Source organism: Apaloderma vittatum, unplaced genomic scaffold (genome assembly GCF_000703405.1).
Source record: "Apaloderma vittatum isolate BGI_N311 unplaced genomic scaffold, ASM70340v1 scaffold3861, whole genome shotgun sequence".
NCBI lineage: Eukaryota > Metazoa > Chordata > Aves > Trogoniformes > Trogonidae > Apaloderma > Apaloderma vittatum.
The window spans coordinates 3,521-14,092 of record NW_009700668.1 but is presented as its reverse complement, the minus strand read 5'-3'; the positions used below and the strand labels follow the sequence as shown (position 1 = coordinate 14,092).

Genomic DNA, 10,572 nt, shown 5'->3' with positions numbered 1-10,572 from the left:
GGAAAGTGGTGTCCAAAGATTGCATCTGTTTTATGCAAAGCAACACATCCACAAAGGAGTCATTCTTGTCAGTTTTAAAACAGAAGACAAACAGAAGTGTCCAAACACTTTTGAAAATTATTTAAACTGATGGCAAATCCTCCTCCATAAGTGAAATTAATTCATCTCAATTTAAAGAAACAATAATTTTACCCCATAAAACAGAGAGCAAGCAGAAGAAGAGTCTCCCTCCACTGTAAGATACAAACCCCATTATGTGATAAAAACAAAGTGCAATATAACAATTAGAGTATCAAGGCTGCAATTTTCTATCAACTAAAATCCAAAGATTCAGAATTCCATAAATATGCAGCTTTTGGTGAGCATGTGCCACTGTCGCTCCACTAAAGGTAGCTCTGATTTTCAAACAGCAACAGTGAATCAGCATTCTGAGTGCCTGAAGGAGCTGTACCAGAACAGTGATTTAAAGTTTATTAATACTTAACTCCAGCTGATTATAGATTTTTTTCTTGGTGCTGCAAGCACTTGTATAGCACTCTGTGGTCACTAGGACACTATTTTGTTCATCTATCAGCTTCACGTGAGAGTTACGTGCTCACAAGGACCAGGCATCCAAGTTGGGTAGCACTGGCATGCACGCTGTCTTTACGGCTTCATAGAACTCCAGAACTCACATGGATCCACGTTTAAACCCGGGATTGCTTTTACTTTTAAGTAGGAAGGATGAACGGAAACTTTATAGAAAAGAAAAATGCAGCCATATCAACCAAAATTCCCAGTTTGACAGACCCTAGAGACTAAGTTTAAATGTAACAGGCAAAGATTAGAATAGGTTTTGATTATAACAAAAGCTTTCCTGAACCAAATGAAGAAATCAAGGCACATTTAATAAAAAAGCTGCTGCTAGTGAAAAAAAGTGTGCAAAATACAAAGCAAAATCTACTCTTCAAAGAAACTTCTTACAAAGAAAATCCATATATACTCTCAACATCGAAGCTGCATTGCGATACTGTACACAGCCACAATCTTAAAATATTTACAGAAGTGCAAGAAACCCATTTAATTATTGGACTTCACAGTGTTAAGTGAATTTTAGTAGACTCCTAATGCAATCACATGAACATAAATGGAGTAAAGCCTGATGTGGAATTTTCTAAACTCCATCTGTGACAGATAATAAACAATCCCGGAGTTTACTACATGTCAGAATAAGGCTGCAATACACAACCCACCATCAACCATCTTATCATCTGAAACTTTCAAATGCACTGTGCTGTTAAGCCACTGGCACGTGAATCCACTAAACGGGGCAAGAATTAAGTTGACTCTATGTAAGCACAACCCATCTGCTTAAGAGTTGAAAAGAGCACCATTAAGTTAGTAAGAAGAAAAAACGAGTCTCCTTCCAGCCAGCCTAAGGCCCCTGCAGCTCCTACCTGGAAATTATTTAAGAAGTAAACATAAGTTTTAATTCACATTTCAACTGTAGGAAGAGAATTCTGCATTGCTGCCAGTACTATACCAACTGTACTTACCACTGCTCAGCTTTTACATCCTGTGTTATGGTGACACAAGCAAAACGACTAATACAGAAGTGGAATTTAGCCACCAACCAGGATGCAGGCCACATGGGAGTTATGATGGCACAAGATGCTATTCCTGACACAAGACTGGGACATGTATGTTGAAGAACCAATTGTTATCACCGTCCACGTAAAAAGCTTCCACGTGTCTTATTGAAGCTATACTATTACTCGTGCACTGAAGAGAAAACGGTGCATGCAGATGTGGTATGTCTGGGTATACAGAAGGACTGTGCCATTAATCATTAATCCTACTCAACCTCATTTTGTCCGTCTGCCTCAGCCTCTTCATCTACAAAGTGTCATAATTGTACTTACCCATGGCTGTGAAAGGCCTCAGTATGAAACACAACAGAGGTAAGCCATGAAAAACTATTTCATATTCTTGGGGAAAATGTTTTTCAAGTCATTCCCAAGTTTTTCCCCCCTTGTCCTTCGTACCAGACACACATCAAGGAACAATCACTGCAGCTACAAGTGTATTGCAGGATAAGAAAACTGTGTTAGACAACCAGCTTTCACATAACGCTTTTTTTTCTTTTAAAGTAACTCTGCACTTGACACATGCCATTTTGTCTTCACAATTCACATCCAGAACAAGAGAGGTCTACAGCTACTGCCCATTTCACTCAGAAAAAGAATGAAAGATGAAAGGAATGAAAGAGCAGTGTAGAGAAATTTGATTGTCTATACTGGTTTTTTATGGTTGACAGATGGAGATGGAAGGTAAATCACATGTGAGTAAAGATAGCAGGCAAAGAGTCACAATACAAAAATCAGTTTACACAACAAAGCAGTCACCTAAGAAAGTTCAACAGAAGAAGAGGTGATACATTGCATGTACCAACAGTCAGACTTGTAGTGTGACCACAGCAGGCCATCTTATCGATGTGCATTCCTGTGTCAGTACAGGCAACACTCTTACCTACTCAGGACAGAGAGCATGCACAAAGAGGTTGTCAACGAAATCCTGCCTCTGACTCCAGGCAAAGGAGAAACAGCATAAAAGCCCATATTCCCTCTATAAAGGGGATGACCGATGTCAAACCCCTCGTCAGAAAGCCGCCAGAATCCCATCTCCATGCTTATCTCTAGCATGCACTGGCTACGGGCCTATAACTTGTGATACTGGCTCCTGGGCCCTTACCTGCCCTGAAGCTCCCATTTGAGCAGCCTGAGCCTGAGCTGCTTGCACTGCTGCTGCTGCCGCCTGCTGCTGCTGGACCAGCTGAGCTCTTACCTTTAGAATGAAAAGAACAATGTAAATATACATATCTGACTAGGGTACGACACTTCTGTTTCAACTATATTGACTATATTTATAAAAAAGGGTATGGAGACAATTCTTTCAAGAGTTTTTAAGTTTCTTTATGAAAACAAGTTCTCATGTTTCTAACACTTAGAGCAGTCTTTCCACAGCCTGTGCATTCAAGATTTGATTTCCTCTTGCAACTTCTCACCTGTACTACCAGGTCCTCCTATGACAATACTAGATACTTCAGCTTGTTGGCAAACACAGTTGACCACATGTGTGTTGATTTCTGTGACATCCTGTGATTTCCTCAAGCACACTGTATTAAGCACCTACCAATGACCACCATTTCAAATGTTTCCACATTGATTACAACCGTCACTGTGATGTACACAACATCTAACTACTCCTAGCTTAGCTGTTAGGAGCCCAAAGTGGATATATCAATTCATCCACATGGGGTCAAGAATTTCTCAAGTGTGGCTGAGGCTGCGCTCCTCCCCAGCGAAGCCCAAAGAGAAGCAGGTCTTGGGACTATGTCTGAGCTTTTGCTCAATAGCACATACTGACTGTACCGCACAGTTCAAAAGGCTGCAACATTAAGAGGATGACCCAGCAAGAGATTCAACAGAGTAAAACTACTGTCTCGTCCACGTTCTCTTCAAGGCAGGAACTACCAGTAACTTCAACTTTGACCAAAATCTCTAAACCTGGCAGCAACCGCAAAGTCAGCGTGCTAGCAAGCCACTACTGACTGAAGCCACATGCACTAGGCACTTCAAAGCATTTGCTCATGTTCCAGAAAAACAAACATCATGGAGGTGATTTTTCTTTAACCTTTAAACTGTCTGTATTCATAACATGTTAACCACAGATCTCTTAATAAGCTTCTTTTTCCTACTTCATTATTAGCTAAGTCAAAGAATTATTTTTTTTTCTGTAGAGAATCATACCAAACCAACAATCAGCCAAACACTATCCCTTACCTGCATTGCTTTTAATTGCTGTGGCGTAAGAGTAACAGGCATAACCTGACCAGGAATTTGTCCTGATATTGCCTGTGGCTGAGATACCATGGGCTGGGGTTGAGGCTGAGACTGTGGTGGAAGCTGAGGCTGTTGTGCCTGAGTGACCTGTTGTTGTTGCTGTTGCTGCTGCTGCTGCTGCTGTTGCTGCTGTATCTGTTGCATCTGCTGTTGCATTACTTGCTGAGGTGGCTGCTGCTGTATCTGTTGTGGTATTTGTTGCTGTTGTTGCTGCTGTTGCTGCTGCTGTTGTGCCTGCATAGCCTGTGCTGCCTGCAGCTGCTGCATTTGGGCAATTCGCTGTAGTTGCTGCTGCTGCTGTTGCTGCTGCATCTGAAAAGTCGGAAGACAGGATGCTAAAGCTTCCAGTAGCACAACAGCAGCCTTATTTTTATAGCATAAACCAAGAACAAAGAGAATACTAGTATGTCAGGCTTACGTTTTAAGTCCAAAGGGAAAGCTCAATCTTTTTATCCACTTGCTCTTCACGTATCTCAATTCTACCATAGTGCAAATCCCAAGGTTTCAGTGTAATAAGCTTATCAGGCTACTACAACAGTTTTCAAAAGCAAAGATGAAGTCCATTAGCTACTCCTGTACAAATGGGCTCAGAAGCACTTCTTCAAATCTAACCAGCCTGTATGAGCACCACTATTTACCAGAAATGGCACGAGAGCAGACAGCTCCATTTTCCTCTTCTGCTTTTGTGCCTAAGGATGATAGATCTACAGGATGTGCCTGGCACACATATATTTTAAAGTGCCAATGTGTAAATCACACAATTACAAAACAACTATTTCTAGAGTAATGACAACGTTCTTGTCATAATGACAGACTACTCTGATGTTTATATAGAGAATGAGACAAAGGTTTTAATTCTCTATTGCTTTGACAGAAGAAAACCAAATGACCGTTAAGCCTTTCCTCTGGGATGGAATATATTGTTGCCAGTACAAACTGATGTCCTACTCAAAAGTGGAAACACGTTAGTAACAGGCAGAGCTGATTGATATTCAGTATGCAAAAGTCAAGCCTCACATAACAAGTAACCGAACTTAGATTGTCTCAATTCCCATTGTAATTGTCATCACCTGCTGTTGGCTTTGCTGCTGCTGCATCTGCAGTTTCAGCATGTGCTGCTGCTGCTGCTGGACGGCTTGCAACTGCTGTTGCTGTTGCTGCTGCTGTTGGGCCGCTGCAGCCGCTGCTGCCTGCTGCTGCTGGACCTGAAACTGTTGTTGCATGGCTGATTGCTGGGCCTGGAATTGCTGCTGCTGCAAAGCCACCTGCTGCTGCTGGAATTGCTGCTGCTGCTGTTGTTGCTGCTGAGCTATCTGCTGAAGCTGAAGTTGAGCTAAAAAGAAGGTAGACTCTGCTTTAAACGTGAGACCCAAAGTGTGCAAGAGACAGTAGAACTCATAATAATTGACCATAAACCCTAAGCAACGGTAACGTTTGGTAGCAGCATGTATGTTTGCTTCCTCAAATGGATGACTACACTATAGAATGGTTTGGGTTGGAAGGGGCCTTAAAGATCATCTTGTTTCAACTCCTCCACCACAGGCAGGGACATCTCCCACTAGGCCAGACTGCTCAAAGCCCTGTCCAACCTGGCCTTGAACACTTCCAGGGACGAGGCTTCCACAGCTTCTCTGGGCAATCTGTTCCAGTGCTTCACCACCCTCACAGTGAAGAATTTCTTAAATTTAAGTTAAATCTACCTTCTTTCAGCTAAAAGCCATTACCCCCTGTCCTATCAATACGTGCCCTTGTAAAAAGTTCCTGACCTCTAAAGACACTTCCTAATACCAACCTCTAATCCTCACTGCCTATTCCAAGTCAGCAACCTAGGTAAGGAATGTGAAAACGTGCAAGAGGAAATATGCAGAGGTCACCAGCAGGAAGCACCATATCCACAGAAAACATAGCTGAGCTTTACAAAAAAACTAAGTTCTGAAGTTGACATCTTGTAAGATGAAAGAAGCATTTTCTCTTCTCATGCAACAGCTAAACTGTTCCTCACTATACTATGGAAAACATTGAACCCATTAAGTAGCAGTATTTGAAATCAATGTTTCCTGCAGTTCACTTGGCTGATTCAGCCAGAAGTATGAAACCTCTGCAGCACCTTTTCCTTCTGGAAAAGAGTTACGTACTGAGAAGTTGGTCTAACAACGTCAGTGGTTGAAAGAAACTGAAGACTTACTCTGCTGAGTAGCTGTAGAGACACCAGGCATACCATGAGGGGCCATTCCCGAGGCTCCAGGAGGCTGCTGCTGCCCTGGGAGACTCATCTGTTGTCCCATTGGACCAAGGCCACTCATCCCACTCATCGGTGCTCCTTGAGCTCGGGAAGCCATGCCCATTCCAGGTGCCCCTGCCTGGGGACCCCCAGTTAGATTCTGCAGGGCATTCATCGGATCTACAAAGAAAACAGTTACCAATATGCAGTCAAACATGCGACTGCCTTCCCAAAATCCTCAGTTCTCCATCATCCATTGTCTGGTCTGTCAGCTTCAGACCATGACTAGATCCAGTACCCTGAAAATCTAACATTCGTTGTTCTGCCTGTGATACAAGAAGCTTCTGGTACATCTAAGTCTCTCTGTAAATCGAGTGGAGATCATCTAGAGTACTTCAGATTTTCAAAGTTCCAAATAGATTCTGAATACATTAGAGAAAAGGAACTTATTAGCCACTTCTGAATTTATACACAACCCAAAACAGGATGCGAAGAAAACTCCATGAGGATATCCAGCCTGTAAGCCCCAAAATCAAGAAGAGTGTCCCACAGTTGATCAAATTAGCCTCTTCCTCCTAAGTTCCACACAGGGCAGCAGTGCTCAGACCAGAAGAAGTACTTTGCTACACAGTTCCCCCCGTTACATTATGTTTACTATGCAGTGCATAAATTCAGTGCCTTTCAAGACAATTGGAATGCTGGGCACACAGAAAAGTGAAGTCAAAGAGGGAATTCCACTTCAGGAGGGCAAAACACAACATGGGGTACAGAAGCAAGACTAATCAGGCACGGAACAAAATTACCCCCTCTTTTTTAAGAATACTTATAAAATAATTTCTAACTGTTTAGGCTGGATGTTAATCAACTGCAGACGCTGCATACTGGGGATGGGGTGGGTAAGAACAGAGGATCATACTATGTTCCTAACATACACTGCTGTAGGAACGAGCACAGAGGCAGAAGACATGATCAGATCTAACCTCAGTCGAATGGCAGAGTGCACGCGCCCCACAAACACATTTGCCTCTGACACCGCACACTGAGGGACCCAAAGCTGGTAACAGGGAGTAGCCCGGACTGCTCTGCAGGAGTTTGCTTCCAACCACTCACATTCTTTCAAGAATGGTAGCACTGTGAGCTCACAAAAGTACAAACAGGGAAACAAGCACGCCTCTTGGGTTACATCCGAGGTGCCCTCCAAGCCTGTCACCCTCAACGCTGAACAACTCCAAAACTATCTTCCTCCAGCAGCATTTACTATTCCAAGTAGGAAATAATCAGCCTTCTTATTCTTAGTACACTACGGCCCTGACTTCTGAGCCGCTCTATTTAGAAATGGGCAGGGGGATAGAGAAGAAAAAAAATAAGGGGAAAAAAAAATAATGAGCTCTTACCACTGACTGAGGCTTGAGACTTCTTATTGTCTGCAAAGGAAGAACAATATTCACACTTAAATTTGGCCCTTATCTACAATAAACAGTCACATAATAATTTTTAAAATAAAGTCAGTGCACTGTAGTTCTAACAAAATACATTAACGTAAGACAATTTGGTAAACAGAATGTTTCATAAACAATTGAAAGAAAGTAAAAATACAGGAAGAAATCAGGAAGACAAAAAAATAGTAATTTCTCAAAGACTTTTTAATTATTGATGGACGTGTAAAAGAAACAATATTCACAAATTAAGCATGTATATTCCAGGAAAATTTTTTAAGTAACTTGAAGAGTCACATGCAGAATCACACATACAAACCCTAAAATTTATTTATTTGAGGAGGCTTGGACAAGCAATCCCATTACTGAGGAAAAAAATCCATCAAATTGAACATACACTACCCCACCACCACCACCACTCTGGCAATTACTTACGAATATCTCGAAAATGGATAATAAGTCTGGCCACAAGAGAAAGATATTCCTCCTAGAGGTGAAAAGTTAGTATTTTAGAATAGGAAATTAAAAAAATTGCAACCATAGCCTTTGGTTCTTCAGTATTCTTCCTCAAGATAACAAATTTTACTTTAGGATGCCTATGGGCTTACCAGAGCAGTTCACCGCAAGGAGCAGTCCATTCACTCGGTAAGTTAGAATATTTTTACTAAAAAGTCATTGTGGTTGTCAGTATAAGAATGCCAAGAAACCTAAAAATTCACTGGAAGAACCTCTGGGACACTCACAACAATAGTATCACAATATGTGAACATAATTATAAACCAATACATCCACTTCCCAATTTTTAGCCACTCCAGTTCCTTTTTCTTAAGGACTGAACCCACTTACTGGGTACATTGACTTACTTCAGCCTGTGAACTATGTCACATTCAAACTCCGAGAACTCTTTTTTAAGCCAGGTTAGTATTACAAATACAAGTGAGTGACAACTTCAAGACCAACACATGATAGAAGTGTCAGAAGAGAAAAGACAAATATCCTTTGCCACATTTTATTAGTGTACTTCATCACGTGTAAGAGAAATTGCACAGGGCTAAGAAAGCCTTCCGGCCCGTAAAACTACCAGCTTGCCAGCGGGGATCCCACCAGCAGGCACAAATTTGTGACACCACCATTATAGAATTTTCAAGTTCTATCTCAAATGTGGCCTGCTTAGAGACAGCAACCGCATCCAACTTCTCGTAACACAGCTCCAGGAAAGAAGTTTACATTTTGGTAGAGTCTAGAATGGTACACAATAATCAGACTATCACGGAGAACACACTGCCTCCCTTGGACTTACTCTTGACACAGCCTTCTCACCGATATTTGAGTCTCTCCTGACCACCAGACTGGTCATGTGGAGCGGTGTTATGCTGTACATCAAGGAAATACCATGGAATTCACTACAAATAAGTCTCCAGATAAGAATTAAATGCAGTCCCATCTATGCATTAAATGCTGCAGCATCAGCAAAGCTGTCTTGGACTGAAGCCCAGTTGATGTGTATATTGTAGGGCAAACACCTCACTTCCCCTGAAGCTATTTCTGCGGGTTGTTCCAAACTTTTTCTGGCACCCCAGTAACTTCTGGAAACAAGTAAGAGATGCTTTACCCTTGTTTTGGCCTTCATAAACACATGACTCTCCATATCTTTGCTGGATTTATTATGGGCAACACCAGCCTTCCTCATAGCATCATCACTGAAAAAAAGGAGAAAACAAGGCTGGTATTAATTGAAGGCATTAGAAAATGCTTTCTTTAGTTAGTAAGGTCTTTAAAACAGCTTTTTTACCTCTCTCATTTATAGACTTAAAAATTAAAAACCCAAACAAAAAAACCCACCATATACTTCAGTTAAAATTGCCACACTTTAAAATTTCTTCAAATAACAGGGGAAAAATATTCAACTAATTTCTAAAAGGCAACACAAATATATGTTGTAGAAATTCAAGAAAAATTGCTAAGCAGGTCATTATTTTACCACGCAGTGTATTCTTTTGACAAAATATCAGGCCCTGTTCATTTGAGGAAAGCTGAATGATGGGATTAGCGTAATCTGTGTGTGGTGAACAATGGGCTTGAGCCTGCCTAGAGTTAAGCATATCCAAAAGAATGCCCTAAACGTAAGATAGAAGAATGAGAAAAAAAATAATAAATAAAGATTTCATAAAGGCATAGAGGTTTGACTAATGAGTGAGAGTAACAAGTGGGAGCACTGACAAGGGGCAGAAAAAGAGGAGAAGTGCAGCGATGTACAGGGCAGTGAGGGGACATAAAGCAGCAGGTGAAGCAATAAGACAAAGAAATGGAAAGTTGAGGGGAAGAAAAAGAACAGGTTTCCTAATAAAAAGCTTTCAATTCCCTTGCTGTTCATTCCCATTTATCAGCCCAAATCATAAGGACTTGCTGCCCTTTCTCCATCACACCTCTAATAAAATGGACCTAGATCTCCCCTCTGGGTGGAATTTAAACAGGGAAAATGAAAAACAAACAAGAAAAACACAATAAAAACCAAAACGGACAAAACAACTAAACCCACAGAAAACCACACACTGCTGAGGACATGGGTGGAAAGGAAGGGGGCATTCTCAGCACATCAGAAAGTAGCAAGTAATTTAACTGTGAAACATGGAACAAGATAAAGACAACCTAAAGCAAGAAGTTCAGTCAGGAGAACAACCCTATTCAAGTCCTCCAGGTATTTTCATTCTTGGCAATATCACTTCACTGCAAAACCTGTTCTGTTTTAAAGCAGTCTAGCAGCTGCAGTCTGAATTCCACAAACAAGTTACCAGGAAATACTTTCACCTTGTAATTAACATCTCAGCAAATTATTTCTCAGTAATTGCTGTTCCATGAGCAGCTACCCTACACTAAATGCATGTCAGGGTAGCAATCTCTGAAAAGTCTCAGTCACTTTGAAGGGGGACTACAGTTTTCTTCTGCATGAATTTCTACCACCTCCCAGGCAGCAGGAACAGTGCCTGCATACACAGTAAGCTGGTGCAACTTCCTGAATTAATCCAACAACACA

The 10,572-nt window shown here is 41.4% G+C and overlaps 1 protein-coding gene across 1 annotated transcript in view; it reads right to left on the bottom strand.

The window, feature by feature from the left end:
* Window positions 1–9,231, bottom strand: part of MED15 (mediator complex subunit 15) — a 20,278-nt gene extending 11,047 nt beyond the window's left edge. Inside the window, exons 1-7 of the mRNA XM_009878815.1 lie at window positions 9,151–9,231; window positions 7,974–8,025; window positions 7,497–7,526; window positions 6,067–6,282; window positions 4,952–5,214; window positions 3,822–4,193; window positions 2,731–2,823 (exon numbers count right to left, since the gene is read on the bottom strand). Of these exons, the coding sequence (XP_009877117.1) occupies window positions 2,731–2,823; window positions 3,822–4,193; window positions 4,952–5,214; window positions 6,067–6,282; window positions 7,497–7,526; window positions 7,974–8,025; window positions 9,151–9,228 (1,104 nt within the window). The 5' untranslated portion in view covers window positions 9,229–9,231. The remainder of the gene's footprint in view (window positions 1–2,730; window positions 2,824–3,821; window positions 4,194–4,951; window positions 5,215–6,066; window positions 6,283–7,496; window positions 7,527–7,973; window positions 8,026–9,150) is intronic.
* Between the last annotated feature and the right edge of the window lie 1,341 nt (window positions 9,232–10,572).